Here is a 23,984-nt window from a genome sequence, read left to right on the forward strand (position 1 = left end):
TAACCATGCCAATAAAACGATCCTGGGGTATGTATCCAACCCCACCAAAATATTTCCATCCACAAAAATCAAGGTATGTTAGTATGTAGGTTTAGGTAGGTAACCGGTTCGTAAGCAATGTAGGTATTGACGAGTTCAATCCGCAAATTTCTATGCTAATGAAATGTAGAAACCTGCATTAATTATTGCACACTTCGACATTTCAAAATTCATGACTTTCTTTTCTACCGAGCGAGATAGTGTAATGGTTATGCGTCCGGCTTCTCGAGCGGTAGGTCGTGGGTTCGATCCCCGGCCGGGTCATACCAAAGACTCGAAAATTGGTATCCGCAGCTATCCTGCTAGGCGCTCAGCAATTACGGATAGCATGGAGGAGAAAAAAAACGGGGGCGCAGACTAGATGACCTCATGGGGCCGTATCGCAACTCCGTCGTCAAAGCATCTCGATGGTGCAGGCAAAAAAGAATATCATATCTCTCTCTCTCTCTCTCTCTCTTTTCTATCGGTAATGTTTTCGGCAGTACCGCTACGGCAGCAGCAGTCATGGTATGGCTCACTATTTCGGGAAGTGGTGCATAACAAAATTCAACCATGGCAACCATATGTTTACATTTCCGTTACGCATGAGTTCGTGCAGTTTCGTAAATAGTATCATTGTTCAGTAGTTCATTGATCGAAATTGCTGTGTCTATATCTCTCGTTACTCTTTTGGTATTTTGATACTATGCGCTCGATGTCAGTATATACTTAGGCGGCCATTGTGAGTTCGTGACACAATCTTGAGGAGTCGGAAAGCAGTTTTTATCAATCAGAATCTGGACCGAATCACTGACCGGAGACATCAAACATGCGTCCTTCATCATAGTTACGAGGATTAGGCGTTTTCAAGAATCTTTAGCTGCACCCATCTAGAATGAATCACGAACCCCTGAATACTGGATCGACATCGTTTCAAAGCCTACACCAGCCGAACATACAGAAGCTGCAGCATGTGTTCCATGACACTCGAGATTGGTTGCTCCGTGCTGGCAAAAGTGGCATTAGCAAGTTCTTTTTAGGACTCATAAGGAGGTATGAAATGATAATGGAATTTTACAATCATAAAAGAGTTCATGACAAATGCAGATTAACATTCTATCGATTTTCATTGATTTAATTCGATTTTAATTGTATTAGGACATATTTTTGTGATGCCATGTCTTGAATGCAAATTCTCACAACATCCATTTCATTTCAAACTACAATCTTCACATTTCAGGACTGAAGATGAAACTGTACTAAGGAAATTGATAATTCTTTTATCATCGGCATCGCAAAAGGATTACATATACACACGGTCAAGATCAAATCCTGGGTTGGCAAATGACATTGCAACAAAGCCGTGGAATAAAGAATTTTCATCGGAAAGTAAGCAAACCATCTGCACATTGTATCAGAGGCTGTAGTGTGTAATGTATTACGAGTCTTTAAATTAGAGCAGACGAGATGAGCGTTGAGGCAGTACCGACTACCAAGAGATATGGAAAGGTAGAAATTGAGAAGCAGAGAAGGCTTCTAAGATGGTAAGAAATTTTCAAAATTATTAGCAGACTTACACAGCTATTTTATTTCCCAAGTTGAATATACCATGCAGTTTCCTCCGTTCTACAGTAGACTGTTCGATCTGTGAGTACATTACACTAAAACTAGGCAGCCTGATAAAAGCCTGCCCACTTTTAGATAACTCTGCAGGCTAGTTCATTGAGTGTACGATGTGCATGCCTCTTTTTAGCAAATTCTTCCATTTTGTTGCTGTATTTGTAGTCCAAAGAGCTAGTTTGATTGATTAGCCTTTTCAAGTCGTTTTGAGTTGACAAGAACGATAATAAAAATGACGATGGTGATGAATAGCCCTTTAGTATTTGACCGCCTTTATGCTGGTACGGAGAAAATGATATTACAAAATTTATAGCATCATACAAATGAAAAGTTACTCTAACTAACTAGTTAGCTATGATGTTAATAAATGAGCATAGTTTCATTACTCAGGGAATGGTATCATTTGTAAATAAAATTTCCTCCGACTACTGCAAAATTATTGATAAGCTGAGAAAGCAGATAATGAATAAGGAGATCGATCAAGCATGGTTTAGCCAGGGTATCAACATAAATACCTATAATTATGTAGCTGTAGCCATCAGATTGAACACTGCAAAATCTGTGAACAACCATTTCATTTAGCATTCTACCTACCGCTGGATATTGCTTGTTTGTGTTCCTTCTTTTCAAGTGTCTTTACTTATGCCTTTTCTAATCAGAATTATTTGTGAATTTCATCGAAACACCAACTTCACCTGCAATATTTCATTACTCTTTTTTCCTCAGTTATTAAAGAATGCGCTGCCAAAAGTATGAAATGGTTTCAGGAAGCCGACGACCATTGCAGATGGACTTTCATGTTGTCGGTCGCGAATTTGTGTGTGGACACAGGCATCGCTCACCAAGCGTGCAATCTATGCAAGACTCTGCTACATCGTCGAAAGGCCGACCTTATATCAAAGCAAGAGACCAGGGATATTGGTGAGCAAGAATGATCATTACTTTTTCCACTTTTCCACTTTTATATGCAAAATTGCGATAACTATACGACCCCTCGACCAAATTTACTTTTGTTGAAACTACTTACTTAAGCATGCCTACTTTTCATTTTTTCTACCTAGACTTAGAAGTAGTTTTGACATAATGTTGTATATCGCTACTTTTACTTGCACTTGGGTAAAGATTCACAGCGTTACTTCTACTTATAGCCTACTATGACTATCAACACTGCCTACTTTTCATACATGGCAGATATCGATGGTCTCGATACTTCCTCCATTACCAGCTCAAGATATAGCTACCATACTGACGAACACCCAGACGTATATGACATTGCAACCATCGCTTCGGAATATGGGTTTGTGCATAATTTCGGTACAATATTTTATCGCAGCAAATAGGCTATGTTGTCGACTCTATGGAGAAAATGTACAGTAGGGGCTAGATTTGGTCACTGATATTATGCATGTAAAAAAATGCATGTAGTAAAATAGCCATTTAATTAGTAAGTAACATAGAAAAGTAGAAAGCTTTTATATAATTCTTCTATTACCGTTATCTCTCAAAATAGTGACGTCACAAACTAGACATATGCCGGTGCGATTCTATTTCCTTCTTTCGCAAATTTGAAATATAAAATTAACTCACTACACGCTACTTCAGACACTTTTGGGCAGGCGATTCTCTTTGCTTTTACTGTAACGGTATTATTTGCGATGGTAGAACCACTTTGATTCATTCGCAGGAAATCCCAAGAACGATGAATCACTGACTTTATTTATTCTGCTCTAATCCATGTTTGTCATGATCTTCCCGCCTTTCACTTTTGTCAAGTGTAACCCTTCTAACATTGGTTTCATAAACATGCGATGGCCAGATCTGTCAACATCATTCGAAGTGATGTCCCTGAATGTTTATTTTTCTGTGACGGAAAAGAGTTGGATCTTTCATCGTACATGACGTAGTTTTACTTGAAACTTTACTTTACTTGTATATCGATACTAATATACTATCCTTTTCCTAATAGTTACATTGCCCAGTAAAAAATCACCTGCCTCCACTTACATGTAGTCATGAAGACCTTAAATTGATGATATTTTGATATTGTGATAGTTGGCAAGTCACAACTGATCGTAGCATTGTTGATATCTCTGTTAAAATGTACATCCTTTTTCATCTTTGTAAGAAAGGAAAATGTCACAATGATATCGTGGTTGGATATTCTTACATACGGTGTCTAGTTGCATTTACTGATTGCATTTACTTTCATATTTAGGATGCTCGATATCCAGGAGCAAGATGATTCTAGACTACGGGAAGCAACGCCCTCTATGATTAAAATTACTAAATCGAGTGCTCGTAACTCTCTCCCACATACTCCGCAGTCGGCAAGCTCTACTTCGGAAAATGAATATTCACGCGTGTGCCTCATCACCACGTCACACGCCGCGTTGAGCGGGATATCGCAGTGCTGCGATTTCATAGCTCTGCTGCCCGTACATCTGTCTAAAAATATTCTGGGTGAGTATGAATTTTGGTGCAGGCCATTGCGGGTACTTTTCACCCAGAGTTGTAACATAGTAGAGCTACTTTTTCAAAGGTCTTGTGTGCTTCCACTGATTTCTCATGGGGGCTACATTTCCACTTCTACTTCAATGGTTTTGGGACCAAACTCACCAGCATTACTCTTGCATCTTGCAATTTTAAAAATTGTCACCAGTGCTTGACTAACCAAAGTCTACGAAGCATTTCACAAACTACTTCAAATTACTTGCCATACTCGAGTACTTCTCACACCTGTCATAGTCTACTTCCTATTCGACCTATTGGGCTATAATTGGAAAGGCTGCCAACAATTTAATGAACCCCGCAACCCCTGCCTTTGCTGCTGTCATGCGTTTACCAAAAGTAACTCTATTCCAGGCATGCTGTCAAAGAAGGATTTATCCAGCTGCGCACTGGTGCATGAAACCTGGCACCAACTCGTGTCACAAGTCAGGTCAGACGAATTCCATCTCCAAATCATAAAAGAAGAAGCGATTCTCATGCAGGTTTGCACCAAATTATTATTGTTATTGCTGTAAAGCTTGTGGCAAGAAAAGTAGAGGTTGCAGGTCATAAATTTTGACATTATTTTTGCATATCACAGTCCACTGATGGAATTAATTCATTTTTGACGTGTTATTGGCCTCTCCTGAATTTTCATTTTCTTTCACATTATTTTTTTAAATATTATCAGGGGGTATCTGCCATAGGATCGAATCCCACCCGTGCCAACATCAGAAGAGTACTCGTTCCTGTGGTAGATGATGTGACGGAGGATGTCAAAACTAGGAATATCTGTAAGTACCCTCATAATATCTGTTTTTGTATTTCCTTGCTGTCTAATTTTGAAAACTGCACATATTATGAGTCTTTGTATAACATGTGTGAAACTCGCTCTACAAAATATTTATCGTGATAATTTTAGATTCGCGCGGCACCGATAGAGTGGTGCCAAAAATGGACGGAGAAGAAGAATTGTTTGAATCGCTTTTTATCGGATTGGAAACAAAGCATGTGGAAGTGGAGGAACGCAACTTATACTGTGGAGCGTACAATTTACTAGTGCTTGACCAAAGGTAAGTTGTTTTATATGAGCTGGACTACCGTAATCTTAATTTTGAAATTCCCAGCATTACACAACTATGTCTCATAAACAGAATTTGTTTATTTAAAACCAAGGTAACTTCCATTACGTTGACAATCTATAAATTGTAAAGATATGAAATTTCAAGATTTTGTTTGCTTTGTCAGTGATTCAGCACTCGATACTCTCTCTTCCTGTGAGCCGGAACTTTGATGTACAAAGGCCGTTTGAGCTGTTTTTTATTTTGTCTTTATTTCAACTTGGGATTGTGACGCGATCCTCCTTAAGTGGTACTTGTGAAATGAGTCCTTGTCACAGATTTAGTGTGCGTAGAGGCACTGAGATTAAAATTGTTACGGCGTGTTTGTTCAGAACATCCTGTGCTTTGATAAGTTTTAATGAAACGCATTCATTTCCTGTGGAGATGCTGTGTAAAATAGCTGTCATAACTGGATTAGCTGTATTGAGCATATGCTATAAAAATATATTAATCCAATCCATTTAAGAACTAAAATGAAAATGTTTAGTAATGTCATTTCTGAAATCTGTGCGGTAATAATGGCCATTGTTACAGTGCCTTATATGTTGTCTGCTATTATGAAGCAACAATTAAATGATGTATTCAAGACTCAACACCGGTGATACCTCTTATAAATTGGGTTATGATCTGTACTGAAACAATGTGCGCGGTGTAACTTTATATTTGGCGATCAATCAGATTGTGTGTTGTCACATCCATGGATGGAAGCTTGCGATAGGATTTTGTAACAAATTTTTAGAGTTTAACATCAAACAAATGTAATATGGACAACGTTTTGTATCCTATATGCTTTGGATTGGCATTAGGGCGTTCTATTGTGCGGTAGGCTATGTTGACACTCGATAATTTCCCACCTTACAAATATGAAGTAGTAACTGATGCTTGCTATACAATGCTCCTATATTTTTTTACATAACCATATAAGTTACTATTGGATATCAACAACTGAAGACTCATTACACATATATTTTCTATTGTATGCAAACCTCAAATAGGTTTATTTTGGTTCCTATTGCGAAAGCTATCAAACTGTATCTCACATTTATTTGTCCCAAAGAATCTTTTATTCACCAAATTTTGTCATGCTTATTTGCCATACGACCCTTTTTAATTCCCTTATTGTAATTTTGAAGTATCTGTTCATTTTTCAAATTTCCAAACATATGATATCTCCATACCATACTGAGTCTGGGCTTTGCTTAAGTTTGATCAGCCTTTATATCGGAACATGTAGTCCTATATTTTGACCATGGCTGCGTTTATACCTGGCGTTTTCCAGCTATACAAATTCACATTCTGATAATGTATATCACAATTTTTCTTTTCAGATCCAATTCCAATCGCGTGATCAGTTATGCTGGCGGTGATAATCTTGTGATTGGCTCGACGGACAAAGTTATTCGGACAGTAGATATTTCGTCAGGTCAGTACCAGAGCTTAGTAGAATCGAATATCCGAGTTATTCAGTGTCTGGTTGGACAAAATCCTTTGAGTATACTCTCTAAGGACATGCAATTATGGTATAAACTATGGGGGGCTAATGTGGGATGTGCTTTCTAGAGATTTAATCTCTATTGTTGAACCAAGAAAGGCCATGTACCGCCTCGTACTCAGAGTTACACCAAGTTTCTAAAATAGTCAAATGGTCCTTCTCAAGTATAAGTAGCGACTTTCAACGACGGCTAACACTAGGGTAGAGGTATAAAACAAAAGTACTTTGGTGACTTGAAAAGGAAATTTGGAAGATAGTTCCTGCTAATCTTTAATATCGTAACTACAACTAGTGTTGGAATTATATGTCATTTGAAAGCTTTATTTTGTGATGCTTTGTTGCGTAGGACACACTTCCTTGCGGTTATAGGATTACACATCTAAACACGAAAATAATCTCATTATTTGTCAACACAAATTTTGGGACAAATGCTAGTTTAAAATGAGTGGAAAATCATTCATTATTCTCGCTTGTGGTTGCGTTTTCGATTCATCTCACAGTTTCGGATTGTATAGCCAGTACCAACTATTGACTGCAACCCAACTATGTTAGCGTATCAAAGTGTGAACATTATTCAGGTCGTGACAAGAAGCCAAGTATGCACGGTCATCCGGCCTCTGTCACAGCTCTCTATATGGGAACTAAAGACCAAGGTTCCGTGTACAGTGGAAGTTATGATACAACCGTCAGGTTTGGCATTTTTGCAATTGAATTCATTTTATACCTTTGCAAATAGGCCAAATGTGAAACCCAGATTTTGGTACATTCCTACCATAGAAATGACAGCTTAACACAGGTGCCGAGTTGTAAAGTACTTCTTCTTCGAAGGTATGTCTTGCAAATTTGAAAGCTATCACAGACGATTGACTAACAAAAGTTGGTGACCCATCATCCCTATCAAGTACCGGTAGTCATCAAGTATTTTCTTCAAGTGAAAGCTCTACTTGTAATTGAGTAGAGATTCACCTTACTACTTGTACTCTTACTCAAGTATCATCTATAACGACTTCAACTACAGGTACCTGCTGAATGCAGTTATTTTCTTCGCAGACTAATTTTTCATGGTTTACTATTTGATGTACAATGCTGCAGTGTTATAAAATCTGATATGCAATGAAAATGATATGTATCTTGATTGCCGATGACCAATTGTTATTTAGAAAATGGAACATCAACACTGGATATTGCCAATCGATCATGCACGGGCATAGAAGCTCCGTTAATACCCTCGATTTAGGCGGAAATATCCTTGTTTCGGGTTCTTTAGACGGACTTGTGAAAGGTAAGAATCGATCGCATACAATTGAACCCGAGTGATGTTCACACGGTGCCAATCAGTAGAAAACCTGTTATAAGGCAGCCCGGAGGTTTTGGTGCGTGTTTTATCTTCCTGTTATGTTCTGACTCCCGGATGCTGCTTGTGTACGCTACTTTGTATTCTTCCTTGGTTAATCAGGTTTCCTGCATGTAAACGGCTCGGTCAGCTTGGCGTACCGTGACGGCCTGTCTCATAGACACAGACACCAAGACCACGCTGATTTTGTTGTATTGTGTTTAAAGAACTAATTCCATATTAGAATGTGTATATTAATTTATAACAATGCATATTTTTTCACACAAATACAAGCGCATCAACCACATAATATTTCTTATCTATATTTCTCACTGCAAGCATGAGATATGAATATCCTATCAGATGCTATCATAATTCGAGCGATACCAGTGTTTGATATACATTCTCGCAAAACAAATATCTGCCCAAAAATGCGATATCGGTCGTGCTCTAATTTCTTGCTACTTCAATCAGTTATATGCCACTGCATCGAATTTACGGGGTATCCATACTTTTAAATGATTTCACAGCGTGGAATATTACCACCGGGAATTGCTTATGTACCTTCAAGCACACAAAGAAGTTTTCGGTTACTTGTGTTCAAGTAAGGGGCGACACAATTGTCAGCGCTTGCGAACGTGGTCTCGTCAAAGTGTGGAGTCTCAAATCTAGAAGAATTGTAAAAGTGAGTTATAGGCATACGCTTACAATGCATGAGTAACGAATGCTATGTGTTTTGATCGAAAGACGTTAAATAATCATGGCGGGATGAAGGTGAATTGCGTGCGATTCGACGATAACTTTTTGCTGAGCGGCGGTAACGATGACTATCTGCTGCTTTGGAGCATGCCTGGACGTCAGAAAATCTGTTTGAAAGCATTCAGACATCCCCAGTAAGTATTCAGATGCGTTAGTTTCCACCTTTTTGAGACTCCCTGGTACTATTCGAAACCACACGGAATTTCATAAATATAGCAGGATAATCGAAATCCACGTTGTTAAGTACAGGCACTGAATTTTCGTAACTAGATATGACCTAAACCAAAATTAAACTCTTTGTCAGGAATCCGTGATCAAACCATAGTCTCTAGCCTCTACCTTCCTCAAATGGGAAGTAAAAGTTTTTTTGCCCTCCCCTTACATTTTTAATGATTTAGCGGCCTTTTCAAGATTGACACAGTTTTAGGTGTGTTTTTAAAATTTAATTCATTCGTCAGCAGGGTTGTAACCAAGTCACAAGGCTCCGAACACAAGTCGATCTCACTTTGATAGTTTTGACTTGAGTCAAGTTGAGTCAATTTTAATCCACCACCGAGTAAAATTCGAGTCCAAGTCAGCGAGCAGAGGGTCGGGTCCGAGTCAAGTCGACTGCTCAGTTTCGAGTTTGAGTCTTGTGAAAACCATTTTTAAAACTCTGTTTGGTGATATCGCATGGTTCGCATTTGAAATATATTAACTGATCACATTTTCAAGTACGGTACCAGTACCAATAAGCGAAATATCAACAGTGTGGTTACTTTACTATTCTTCGAAATTACAATGAAATGTCGGTCTTGGCCGTCTGAGACTCGAGTCATATGACTTGGTTCGATTCAGGCTCAATGACTCAAGTCCAAGTCGAGTCATTTCCGTATTTGAAACAGAAATTCGTACAGAAAATCGCGATTCGAGTCATTACAACCATGTTCGGCGACTCTATTATTTTTATCTGCTCAATACACACCATGTGCTGTACAATGAAGCTAGGCTAAAGGGTCTCGGTCAAGGTCCAGGGTTGTGTGTTTCATCTTCAGACCGGTCCTGTGCCTGGAGTTCAAGTACATGTGCGCGATAAGCGGGTGCGCAGACGGCAAAATTCGAGTTCTCAACATTTTCACGGGTGAGTCTCTGCGCGTGTTGAGGGGAAACAGCCAATGCGACCCGATCGTGAATATCGTCGCCACAGAAGACAGGTGAGGGAAATCGAGTAATTACTGCAGGAATAATCAATTAATCAAGGGACTTCTTATAACTGTTGATTGAACTTAATATCCTGAGTTAGTTATGTTATGTTATGCGGGCTAGTTATGGACTCATGCTTCTTCTTAGTATAGGTTTGTTCTCCCTAAAGGCAGACAACAACTATTTTAAAACCCGATTCCACTACCTACTTTATTCTGGACATTACTTTGGATGTTTCAATACTTTCATCAACGGATCGTCATTTCCTAAGTTCTGACGTTGATATCGAGTTTAATTTGAAAATTTGCAGTAATAACTCTCCTTAAGATGGGAACAGTTACGCATTTCATGTGTTTATACGACAGATTGTTGGTGAATACGTCGAGCAACTGCTTGGTGATGCATTTCGAACCGGTGGAGTGGAAATACGACCATCCCACCGCAAAGGCGCAGAGCAGGAAGCAAAAAGAGTGGGAATTTACCTCGAAGAGACCCGTTTCCTCAACCATTCTTCACTCGGTCGCTAGAGCTAAGAGGCTAGGCCTCGCGAGCGCTTCTGACAAAAGGGTGTTCAAGAGGTGAGTATATTATGAGAACGTAGTTTTTAATTCTATCAGCCGAAAATATTCGGGCTCATTTCAATATGAGTATACTATTCAATCACGCTTTTAATCTGTTAGATTTCAAATAATCACACCCTCATGACGAACGTAGACAATATAAAAAAAACTTGTTGGCTGCAATCGCGGGTCAGTAACGAGGTACTACTTTTTCAGTGTACTCAAGTTGTTATGTTTTTAGATTTCAAATTAGAAACCAGATTTGGGATGAGTTTGGGTCACCTTTATGAGTTGGATCACTTTTTGCAGTTGACCGTGGTCGGCTACTTTCTAAATTGCCAGATGCCTCTTTGCAAAAAAAGTTGTAACCAAGTCACAAGTCAATCTCACTTATATAGTTTTGAATCGAGTCAGGTCGAGTCATTTTCAATTCACCACCGAGTCAAGTCCAAGTCAGTGAGTAGAGGGTCAAGTCCGAGTCACAGTGTGGTGACCTGAGTCCAAGTCATTGTGTTCACTGTTCAGTTTTGAGTTCCACCCACTTTTTTTCAACTCTGCTTGAATGATATAGAATGGCGCAAATTGATAATATCATATTTTTCCCTGATCGTAACAGTTTGTAGCCCTATTTTCCAAGTAGCAGGACTGATAGACGAAACACCATAAATTATTTCAGTAACAACCACCATAAATTTTCAGAACGTACAGCGCACCGCCACAGGCACTGCAAAAATCTACTGTAATCAGCGGACGCAGGCCGGCTTCTCATTATATCGACCTGCAACCGGAATTTCGACGGCCCCGTAGCGGAGTTACGGTAAGGAGTGGGGGGAGGCTGTCTTGCAATCACTCTTCTACCAGGAATTTGATAGCATACGTTATTTCCATGGGTGGTCGGCAGGGTTTTAATGACTCGAATCACAATTTTGACTCAAATTGACCTGAGTCATTTTTTTGAACTGCTTAAAATGACTCGACTCGAGTCAATTTGTGTGCATGACTCGAACCAGGTCGTATGACTCGAGACTATGACGGCCAGGACAGACGTTTCATTTTAACTTCGAAGAATAGTCAAGTCGCCACGTGATTGTTATTTCGTCTATCAGTCCTGATACTTGGAAAATAGGGCCAGAAACTGTTTGGACTGAGGAACAATTATGATATTATGAATGCGAGCCATTCTATATCACTCGAGCAGTGTTGAAAAAAGTGGTTTGAACCGGATTGAACTCAAAACTGAATAGTGAACACATTGACTTGGTATGGAGTAACAGGTGTGTCAATGACACTCAAGCAGTATAGCCTACACTGAACTTTAATGCTGCCAGCAAACAACTGCTTCTGTTGAATCTTTTTCTTTGTTCTTGCCAAGCTCCTTCGAAAAGGCATTCATTTCCAACCAAAAATGTAGAAAAGTACTACGATTCCAACATTACGTGCAGCAATGCTTAGTATGAATACTTGGTGCAAAATTTTGTCAAAATGAAGTTGTTTAATGTCAAAATTGGCATTTTTAGAGCAAAATCTTCCGTTTTTACCGTTTTTAGATAAAAAAAAATAACTGCCCTAGTCAATAATTATTTTGCATTGATCGCTACTCGATCCCATTAACGGTAGCATACCTTGTTACTCGAGATTGATAAAGTTCTGTATGTTGCTGTGGATGTAATTCTTAAAATAATTGTATTATGTTCTTTATAGTCGTCCGTTATGAGCGTGCGAAACGACAGTTCCGTGGCCGACAACGTCTCAAAATGTCCGTCGCGACTCGTTTCTGCAACTTCGACCAGACGTAGCGTCTCTCTCAAAAGCGGCAGTAAGTGTTTCAGACATTTCATGTTTCGAGCTTATTTTCACACAAGAAGATGCAATGTTTGTACTTGATTCTGGCGGTTGATATTTTTCTCCACATAGGCAATAACGAAGGATTTGAAAGTCTTCTAGTGAGTAAATTGTCTCGTAATGACAAAAAAATCATAATGGAATAGGCTGAAGCAATGGTTCTCAACCAGTCTGCATCAATTTTCTGGCCGGACCCCGAAATACATTTAATTTTTTTCTGAATTACCAAGTGCAAGGTGTTGTAGGCTCGTCCACGAATTTTGTGATATTCCACGTATCAGCTATCACAAAAACATCCATTACATTAGTTATCGTTGAAAAAAGACATTTGTGCTATTCTTATACGACTAGCATTATCCAATTATTATCCATGTCTTCACGAAACAATGAACCTTATCGTTATACTTCAGGCAGATCGAAACTTGAACCTGCCCCATCCCCGAAAATATGGCCGCTTGGAAACAAACACACTCAACTGGCAAGAGACGGCGTATTGATGCGGGTCGGCATGCTGAGCAACGTGCGAAAGAACGAAGAGCACAACGTCAATACCGAAATGAATTCGATCAGTTATTTCGACAGGTGCTGTGTTTGCGGTGAACGGTATTCGCGAAGATTTAATTTGATGCTATCCGCAGACGTTAATGCTGTTGTTTACAAAAGAAATAAACTTGGACTCGCAACATTTTCGCTGATGTGTTCACGATATACAACATATGACGACACCATTTGATGGTATCATAGTTGGGATGACTCGAGTCAACTTTTTCGTATGACTTGACTTGACTCAAGTTATTTTGCATATCCGAATTATGCAGTGTGAATAAAGCTGCTCACTTCATTTTTTTTAAATTACCTAGAGACGAAACTGCCCCCCCCCCTCCCTAAGACCATGATGGGTTTTTTATATGGTAATACGGAGCTTATATGAAAAAGGAGAACTAGTTACTAGATGAACACTGATATATTGATCGTTATTTGTAATTACCGGTATGTGTGATCGAATCCTTTGTAGACACGTCAGAATCATAATGTATCATTATGCCCAACTCAATTTGTGGGTGGATTACAATCTTTCATGAGTCTTTCCTGTTTGTTGGAGCGAGACCAGAGCAGTCCGTTAACCTTTTTCGATATCATTTTTGTTGTTGCAGGATGTATCCAAAGCGTGAAGACTCCCGAGTTCGTTCGGCTGCGACTGCACACACAGGTTTGTTTTATCGTAAAATCTTATATATTATACTGGTTGGACAACCAATCTTGCAGATATAATAATCAAGCTACTTTTGGGAGTACAGAACTTCTATCTACACTTGTACAGTATATTAAATTATCCATATTGAAATAAAACCCATCTTTACAGATGACACATCTTAGGTTCATATACCAAGTCCTTTTGAATTCTTTACTAGTTGCTTACGATTACCCCTGACAAGCGTAAACTGAAAATATACGAGTTTATTTCAACATGAATATGTTATTCAATTGTATCAAAGATTCATTTGAAGAAGTCTCTAAGTCTGTAAGTCCTACTGCATTAAATCAAGTTGAAGTGTGGATTTGTCTTGAATTGAAGAATGCCCTTTTCACGCAATCTTGTTCTGCGTTAAGCCACGACCCCGGTGTCTCATCACACTCGCGAGGGTATCTCTGGTGGATAATAGTCGCCCGCCTTTGTCTAATCGCAAATAAGGGTTATAAAAGAGACAGCTTCAGTGCACAATTTCTCAGCGTCGACTTTTAGCAAAATACACCAGCCAAGGCTGTGTCAACGAAAGGAGTTTGTGTACCATCTAAAAATAGTACATTGAACGCTCTCTTATTCGAAATTTCATGCTGGTGACGTCATATTTTATGATACGATTGTTGATATACGATGTTCTTTCCAATTCTCTACTAGTTGCTGACGATTACCCCTGACGAGTGTCGGCCGAAAATATTCGGGTTCATTTCAATATGAATATACTATTCAATTGTATATTGGAGTTCTGTACCTCCAAGAAGCTCTTCAATTCTCATTTTAGCCGGTGCGATTTCACGGCGGACTGCACCGAAAGTTTTCATTGGGAAATTCAGCACGCAAGAGGATGAGATTTGTGAGATCAAATCCGTTCTCAAGGAAGGCTATTCGCCAGATGGTGAGTAACTGTGTCTCGACTTTTCCTGATTATCTTTAACAATAAAAATTGCAGTGGTCACACGTAGGTACTGTATAGGTGCTGGTCAGCAACCGATTACTTCCAGGTTTTTCGAGTACTCGAGTATAGGTTTTGCTTGCTTGCAGTACTTACTTAACTTACTCTGACTGTAGACTACTTCTACTTTGAGTTTTTTACGCAAGACTATTCCTACTTGGAAATTGCTATTTAATTTGTTTTTGAGTAAAACTTTACATTACTTCTGCTTCTACTTGATTATCTAACGCTAACTACTCTGACCAGATCTGGTAAATGGGTTATTTATCTTTTTGAGACGCGCCCTCCTTGACGACAGTGCAAAATTTCGCACCCGCTATTTCCAAATTAAAAAAAAAAACGTTACAAAGAGAAACCAGAGTGTTTGCAATTAAAGCATCGATTCTGTCGGATAGGTTTCGTGTATTCGACAGAACACCGTCTCGTGTTTCCTTTCGCGCTCGGCTGCACATTCCGAAAGTCACTTTCTACCCACTTCGTGTTACAGACGTTCGTCGGCGAAGCCGCACCGCGCATTCCGAGCCGATTTTGGACCCGTTGCGACTCAATTTCGCTCTCGTGTCCGGGCAGGATGAGCGCTACAAAAGAAAAGAAGTGGGTTACTCTGTTTATGATTTCATTTTATGTGGATCGGAAAGTGCGCCGTATCGATTGTAGAGTTGAACAGCCAGAAAATTTTCAGAATTTCCAAATTAGATTAGAATTAGAATGAAAGCTACAGTATTTTTCGGATTTTAATTAGAATTACTGAGTTCGTAAAGACTTGGAAATTGATAGCGTGATGTTGAAGCGTCCGCCTTTGATCGGTCGGTCGTGGGTTCAATCCCCGGCCGGGCCAGACCAAAGACTAAATTAGTAACACTGGTATCCATGACTTCCCGCTTGGTGCTCAGCATTACCGGGATAGCATGGAGGGCTATATCTGCACCTACCTTGTCCACTGTCCAGCGGCATATGCCCATAATGCACTAATGTATGCAGATGCACAGATCGTGTGTATGTAGGCCTATATCATGAGTCGGTGTATATGACGCAAAAAAACTGAGAAGACAGAAATACATTACATCCTTTACGTCTGGATTTTAAAGAAATGCAACAAGAATCAAATTCAGCCCGTATCAAATCAGATTTCATCCGCATAAGCATGAGAATGGCAAATGTCTGTACGCCAAGCTTGGCATAACCTTGTCTCATTTCGCACTGAATAGTTCTACTGTGCGTGTCCGGGAAAACCAGAAATTAGATGAAGATTAATATTAGAGCATAAACGATTTCACAAATTAGATTAGGATTAGATTACCGGCATATCGCTCTCATTAGTCTTACTAGATAGGGTTCTAAAACTTTTTCTAGAAAAGAGGACATTTAGGCGTCCTCCCGGGACACTTTCCATTTATTGGAAAAAGAGGACAAACCCTCTTGAAAGAGGGCGTATGGTCAGGGCCGTAACAGCACTTCGTCAGGCTCCCCCCATCAAACGTTGGTCTTGGGCCCCCCATATGGGGATAAACCAAACCCCCCCCCCCTAGCGTGAAAAATTTAAATAATTCATGATTCGGTCAATATGATCGGGAATTGCATATTTATTGCCATCAATTTTTATCCTCTCTCTGCTCACGTAATCAGATTTACAGGTAGAGCTGGGTGAGTTGTGTTCAAAATGGTTGGACCCCTCAATAATAATTAAACATCTTCGGGCGTATACCCGTTGGCAGGAACGAAACAGCACTTTGTCAGACCCCCTAAAAACTTGGGTCTTGGGCTTCCATAGGGTGATAATAAGACCGCCCCCCCCCCCCCCATCACCCAGTTGTTCGCTTTTGCCACGAAGTCTGCAGTACTGTGTAGCGAGCCAGCGCTAGGCGCGAAAATTTTCGATAATTCATCATAAAATCAGTCAATGAGATCGGGAATTGCATGTATATTGCTATCAATTTCTTGTCCTCTCTGCTCACGTTATCAGATTTACCGGTAGAGCTGAGTGAGGTGTCTTGGAAACTATAGGGCCCGTAAATAATATTTAAAAATCTTCGGGCGGGCGGGCCCGTTGGTATGACTTCGTTACATATGATGTTATTTCGTGACCTTCTGTCTGCTATATCAAAAAAATATAGAATCGCCCAAACGTACTAAACTAAAAGATCACACGATTTCAAATTGGTATTTCTTCACTGGCATATAATTTCTCCCTACGGGATGGTATTCGTCTTCTGAGGTTCAGATTGACAAAACAGGAACATTCGGTGCCAGTCATTTAGGCGCCTATGGACCATTAAACCCATATGTATTTTGTATATATTACGAAGTTTTCGGTCAGTGTAAGGGCAGTCCTTTTCGGCCAAGGTTTTCGCGCTGCCGATCGTTCTGGAACACTTCTTGGAGTCGCATGTAATATGTCCTAAATCGTGATAGGTCTTGGTGCGGTAATGGCCAACGCCGATATGTCCATTTGCGTGTTTTTCTTGGGGGAAGAGTACCAAATAATCAAGACATCTGCCAACTTGAAATCGTGTGCTTGAAAAAGTTGCATAAATTTTCAAAAAATACTCTATAATTTATGCTAATTCACGAAATAATTTTGGGCCCCCTTCGAGCTCGCCCCCCCCCCCTCAATTGAGGAGTTTGGGGTGCGGCAGTTACGGTCCTGCGTATGGTAACCCTTCATTAGACAATCAGAAGTATCTAATTCTCGTGGTCCTGTAATTCAGTAGAGGCAGGGCATTTCTTATATTTCTACTTTAGTATCAACGATAATTACATTGACCGCCTCTGCCCGCACCATGTAAATTTGGCGGGGACTGCTCACTCGCTCAGATACGTTACGTTGCAACGGTAGAGCATAGTGTCACAGTAAAATCTGATAGTTGAAGGTATTACAACGACGCTTTCACTTATCTGAACCTTTAGCGCTATGCAGAGTAGAGCATAGTGTTACTGTCAAATATGTATATGATGTATATGATGATGTATATGTATGATGTATATATATATGATGTATAATATGTACACTGTACAGTCAAATATGTATATGATGTATATGATGTATAATATGTACAGTCAGATATGCAGAGTAGAGCATAGTGTTACAGTCAAATCTGATATTTGAAGGTATTACCACCACGCTTTCACTTATCTGAACCTCTAGCGATATGCAGTGAGTCATGTCATGGGCTGTATTTACTTTCACAGGTCGAATCTCCTTTGCCCCAAGTGGATCAGTTTCTTCATCGGCAGCTCGGTGTCAAGGCAACATGACTGAGCGGCTTAAAGCCATGCCTGAATTTCTACTGTACCATAGAAGCACGTTTGCAGTAATAGGACGATTGCGTGTCATTCTTTCGGTTCCGTAGTTCTGTAAATCGACCGTTGAGATTCTCAAACCTTGGGAAGGTATTAAAGGCATCTTTTGTTAGCTGCGAGCAAACCCAATTGAGTAGAAAATCATCGTAGATACATGGTCAAATTTATAGCGTTGTTGATATGACTTATCTCACGAGAAATTTGGTCGCGCAACCGCTGCTGATTGTGCGTTTTCATGATACATAGAGAAATTATGCATAACACCTAGATTCTAGAAAAGTAGTGTGCTAGTGTTACGATTCTATCCAAAGTGCAGTACTGCCGAAATATCGATCTCAACCAAATTGTGTATCCGTACAATACCAAAGATCTAACTATACGACTCTTGTGAATAATTTGAGAAACACTGATCAGGCGTATTGAAATCCCTTTTTGAACTCAACTTTTGATATATTACGTTACTGATTTAACTAGAATTGTACCGACAAACTGTGTTCTTTCGTAGGTAACTTGCCAGTTGGAGTATTTTTTTACCTAGCTACTTGTCTCATTAGCGCGATTGATATCTGTGAAATTTGTACTCGTGATAGATGTAATTATACTTTACCTAATACAGTATTATGAATCTTTTTATACACTTTTGTATCGGTGTCGTGTCAATAAATACTGATGAATCTGCTGGTGGGTTTTTGGTGTATCTCGCCGTGTTTCCGCACTGTACTTCCGTCAGTTAGCCTAACTGCGTCCTATCACTGGTATAAAATACCCACGATGTACAGGTATTTTGTGTTACAATCCGGATCCCAGCACTTCGTCTTCTAGAGTTTGTAATAGTGTAATAGCAATGAGCTAATCCTCTAATGATGTGGTAACATCAGAGACGTCAAAGTAGTCACTAATGCGGCTATCGTAGACACAACAGAGATTTTAATGCAACAGTCGCAGTACAGTAGCACGAATACTTACAACGTGCTACTGCTTGTAAGTTGGCTAACGCCTCCGACATGAAGCAAGATATTGCAAGTTCGAATCCCGTCGGCAACGCCTACCCGCGTTTATAGGTTCACTTGGGTGGATCAACAGATACTGTCAAAATTGGTGTATCTTGAATTGATTTCGATGTGTTGAAGTTATACAAGTCCGGTCGCCAAGTATAGAGGTAGTGTTGGGATCTAGTCACTACCTTCAAGTCCTTGCACATTTTGACTCGAATCAAGTCAATCGATTGTCGAAGGTGACTCGAGTAAAGTCAAGTCACTCATTTTTTGGAAGTGACTCAAGTCATCATCATCATCATCATCATTGGTTTATTAGCAATTTTATCAGTTCAATACACCACAAAAAATGCGATACAATGAAAAGAAAGGAAGATGTCGAAGCGACTAGGAGTTGTCTATGGAATCGGACACCCACCTTGGCCTAGGCGATGTAAAGAGGAGGCATGCACACTGAATGAAAGTAAAGAAGATAGTATAGAAAAAAGAAGCGACAAGAATAGGGCGGCATGTCATGGGAAGCGAGATCGATAGGTCAGTCGTGGTCCGGTAATCTTGAGGATGGACTGTATTTATTTAGTAGTAATTGCTTGTATTTCGACTTGAATGTGGACATGCTCGTCGACTGCCGGATGGCCGGCGGGATACTGTTCCACACATCAGGTCCGGCATATTTGATAGAGCGATGATCTTTTCGGTCGATCATATGATATTTGGACGACGTGGACGCGCGTGTGTTGTACTTGTGCGCTTTTGATTCAGAGGTAAAGAAGTCATTGAAGTATTCGGGGCAACGACCGCAGTGAAACTGATACATAAACTTGGCGATTTCTAGTTTCCGCATATCTTCTATGTTTAGGACGCCGAATATCTTCAGCAGCGACTTATTGGATGGGCAGCCAGGCCCCTTTGGAGCCCTAGCTATGATTCGGAGTACTTATTGTTGTAGTTTCTGCAGTGGCTTGAGTGCAGTTTTACTGGCAGCCCCCCCAACAGAGGATGCCATAATGTAACTTCGATTGGATTAAGGATTTAAAGAGCATCAGAAGAACCCATATGCTGGCATGAAGCGCCCAAGGCTGTAGAACAGGCCGCACTTCGGTGATAATTTAGTTTCTAGGGACTGAATATGACTCTTCCAGGACATGTTCGAGTCCAGTAAAACCCCGAGATATTTGGCATTATCTGTGTTGGAAACGGGCTGACCAGCGATATTCACGGTTAGGTTATTTTTTGAATTTACTGTCAGCAATTGGGTTTTCGAGGCGTTTATGCAAAGGTTATTCTGGGCCGTCCACTCATGGACTTTAGGCATCTGGTCACCAGTCAGGGCATCCAGCTCTGCCGTCGAAGATGCGGAGGAGAGGAGGTGAGTATCATCAGCGAACAGTGTGGTGTTCAATGAGGAGGTTTCAAAAATGTCGTTGACATATAAGGTGAAGAGGACCGGTCCAAGTACTGAGTACTGGGGCACACCACAGGTCACCAGGTGAGGAGAGGACAAGGTGTCTGAGATCGCAACCATTTGTTGGCGTCCAGTGAGGTAACTTTTCATGAGCTCAAGTTGTGGGCCCCGAAGTCCGTAACGCGCCAATTTCGAGATGAGAATTTTATGATCCACGCAGTCAAACGCTTTTTTTAGATCGAGAAAAATGCAACATCCCACATTTCGCTTCTCTGAGATATCATAATACTGCTCGGCCACTGTTAGGAGGGCATGTGTGGTTTGGTGTTTGTGTCGGAGGCCAAATTGTTGAGGGGAAATGATAGACATTTTGGCGAGGAATGAGGACAGGCGGGAGAGGAGCAACTTTTCGAATACAACCCCGATGCATGGGAGAACGGATATCGGACGGTAGTTGGTAACATTAGTTCTATCACCAGCTTTGTGTACAGGGACTACTCTGGCTTTTTTTAGATAGCTTGGGTAGACTCCATTTTCTATGATGAAGTTGAAAAAATGGGCCATATATTGACCGATATGCAGGCTTATCATTTTTAAAAACCATGATGGGATTTGGTCATAGCCGACGGCCTTGTGCGATTTCAGTTTGTGGATGGCTACTTCTACTTCGTATTTGGTCGTAGGTTCAAGCACAATCGACTGGGATATCGATCTCACCTCTGACCTGGCCAACACAGGTTTTGTAATAGAAGAAGCAATATTAGGGCCAACGTTACAAAAATATTCATTGAAGTGATTCGCGATGGCCGCCGGGTCTGAAAGTTTGTTTCCGGTATCCGAATTCACAATTTCCGAAACAGACTTATGGCCTTTTTTCCGATGTAGGAGAGAGTTAAGTCCTGACCATGTTTTTCGAGTGTCCTTTTTGTTTCTGTTGAAAAATCTCTCATTGTACTTTGCTTTTGCCTTGGAAATGAGATGCACGGTGCGATTCCTGAAACGTCGAAATCTTTCTCGTTCATGTTCTGGGCAGTTCTTCGTGTCTAATCGGTTATGCCACCGGTTACGTTTACGGATAAGTTGAATCAGCTTTGTGGTCATCCATGGATTTCGCTTCAATTTTCTTTGACGTCTCGAAAGGCACTGTAGAGGTGCAAATTGTTCCAGCAGTGATTTGATAGCAGACATAAACTCTACAAATTTTTCGTCGAAGTTGTTTATCGAGATGTGGGGGATGGCTGATGTTTTAAATTGATTGAATGCGGCATCATCGAGCGCTTCTTCGTCCACTTCGTCGGGTCAAATCAAGTCACAATTTAAGTCAAGTTACCCTTTCGGAGTGCGAGGCAGGATTACGTCATTGCATTTTGTTAGCTGTTTGAAATGCAAATTGAGTGGTCATCTATTTTGAATTGAGGAACGAATATGGAGTTGAATGCAAAAGGGCGATGTATCGCTCACACATAGGCTACGTATAACTGCTAAACTACGTGAGTAACTTGACTATAGCCTCAGTCTATAATTATCAGCCAAAATAGACAATAGAAAGCAGAAACGAATTGATATGATGATGCTAAACACTACCCACCTACACATCCATGATCGAGATACAATTCAAGCGTTAGTCAATGGTTGACGAGTAGGCTATTATAAACTATATTCGAATTCTATTTAAATCAAGCATGAGATTTGGTTAAAGTTAGAACAGAACACAATGAGCGGTGTATAGAAGAGAGAGGTATATTTTGCTATTAGATTACTTTACTACTAGTTTACGACAACGTAAGCTGTAAGCTCCGATTACTTCGTTGGCGGTCAATTTAGTTGTGATTAAGGCTCAGTAAAACGCAAGATTATTGAATAATTGGTCTCTCTCACAGGTTACACCAGCTATTTCGCGAACAAGCCGATCATATGCAAAATACTAGGGATGGTGTGAACCTCTGAAAGGTTCAGGTTCGTCTGGACGCGAACCTTTTTTAAAGGTTCTGTGTGAACACGAACGTGATCCTCACGACGTCATGTGACGTCATACTGCTAATTTCAACCGTGCATTTCCGTGAAGTGATATATTAATGTACTTACACGATACCTAGCGATGACTCGGGCCACATAATGCTACAATGCTGAAGTAGCCTACATATTGACGTTCTAAACGTCGTCAAATGTATCAACTGGGGCAATCAAATGATTTTATAATCCCATAATATCAATATCTTCCGTCGCTTTGCCAACAATTTCGACGCGGACTTGCAAGGGAATATAAGCTTACGCCTTAACGGTTTAGGTCAGACCGGACAATGTATTGGGCGTCTGAGTATTTCCACGTTGATATTGAGCAGATTGTAAAACGAGTTTCTATACTTGCTACCGATATTTTTTTTTTTTTTTAGGGTCTGGAGGGACCGCAGCCAACCTCCCCCTGTAGGGTTTGCCAGGGTGTCTATGTGGTACACATAGACACCCATCTCGTTTTGCTTCAGTTTCTCTCTTGTTTCTGGTGCAACGAGTCTGCATAGCCAGGCTTTGAGGGGCTTGAGTCTGCGGCCACAAGCTTGTCCTCGCCACCATGGCTATGCATGGGATACTGCCCCGTCAAGCGGTTTCAGATCCCGTTCAGGAATATGAAGGCCTAGGGCCATACTCTTCCTGGGTGTGAGAGTGATTGGAAGTATTGGTTGTACCGCTAGGGCTTCGCATCCCCCAGCGTCCAACAAAGGGATGCTTGCCCTAATACAACCAAATACTCCAACTACCGATATTACCCCATTAACGAGTTATACAGCAGTAACCAATACCCCAACCACACAGATTTTATTTTTATGATACAATAAACATATGAAGTCAAGATGGACCCCGTACGCCTGTTAGATTTTTTTACGTAAGACAACGATATCAATTCCATTGATTGGTTGAATAAGCATCATTCGCTGATTGCATGTATTGCATTTCGCTCTTGATGTTGTGTCATTGCGGGTCAAGCTCACAGCAGAGAGTACTATTTTCGGCGGATATTTCGAGCGAACTTTTGTAACAAAGTAAGTAAAAGTTTTGAGATGGTCAAGGTGCATGCTCGTTTAGTGTTGATTTTTTGTGCTGCCAGCACCGTTCATAGAGTGGCCTGAAGTTAAAATGCAATAAATTTCAACCAAAGATGTTATAATGAAGTGAAAATTGTAATTTATGAAAAAGGTTCGCAGTGCAGAACCTACCAAGGTTTGTATGTGAACGTGAACCTCTACATTTCTGAGGTTCACACGCAGAACGCGAACGTGAACCTCACGTTCACACCATCCCTACAAGATACCGTGGTTTTTATCGACACCGATTATTGTGATGACTTGAAATTGACTCGTAAATTTTGCTCCGTCGAGTCACTAGTCCATCCACTTTCTAATACGCCTAGTCAAGCCAAGACATTTTTGTAAAGTGACTCGAGTCAAGTCAAAGCATACAAAAATGGTGATTCGAGTCAAGTCAGGACTCAGGACTCGATTCATCCCAATTCTCAACGCTGGACTATAACTACATACAAGATGTTGCCGTTTCCAGGTTGGTGGGATGGCACAACAAGGAAATATAAGCTCGATTCTCGGCACTGACACCTTCCATATTCTGTAAGTGTGACATGAGCTTTCCAAAACGAAGGATGTAAAATAGCTTGTTTTAACTTTG

The 23,984-nt window shown here is 40.4% G+C and overlaps 1 protein-coding gene across 2 annotated transcripts; it reads left to right on the forward strand.

Annotated features, from left to right (window-relative positions):
• Positions 1–651: 651 nt before the first annotated feature.
• On the forward strand, positions 652–18,587 carry LOC145458881 (F-box and WD repeat domain containing protein 10B-like). 2 transcript variants are annotated; one of them, XM_080337381.1, is made up of 22 exons: positions 652–1,071; positions 1,259–1,407; positions 2,365–2,559; positions 2,830–2,935; positions 3,854–4,098; positions 4,501–4,628; positions 4,817–4,919; positions 5,048–5,198; positions 6,575–6,669; positions 7,317–7,428; positions 7,899–8,020; positions 8,602–8,756; positions 8,819–8,964; positions 9,865–10,023; positions 10,378–10,590; positions 11,272–11,389; positions 12,274–12,388; positions 12,825–12,996; positions 13,569–13,624; positions 14,439–14,552; positions 15,097–15,203; positions 17,799–18,587. In XM_080337381.1, the coding sequence occupies exons 1-22, from the start codon at positions 914–916 to the stop codon at positions 17,862–17,864; spliced, it is 2,985 nt and encodes a 994-aa protein (XP_080193507.1). In that variant the 5' UTR covers positions 652–913; the 3' UTR covers positions 17,865–18,587. The 2 variants fall into 2 exon arrangements, with proteins under 2 accessions (XP_080193507.1, XP_080193508.1); XM_080337382.1 differs by lacking the exon at positions 652–1,071 and adding an exon at positions 1,476–1,562 and having other exon boundaries at positions 1,266–1,407.
• Positions 18,588–23,984: the final 5,397 nt, after the last annotated feature.

This window comes from Botryllus schlosseri, chromosome 16 (assembly GCF_051294905.1).
Source record: "Botryllus schlosseri isolate E-star chromosome 16, Bs_hap1, whole genome shotgun sequence".
NCBI classification, from domain to species: domain Eukaryota; kingdom Metazoa; phylum Chordata; class Ascidiacea; order Stolidobranchia; family Styelidae; genus Botryllus; species Botryllus schlosseri.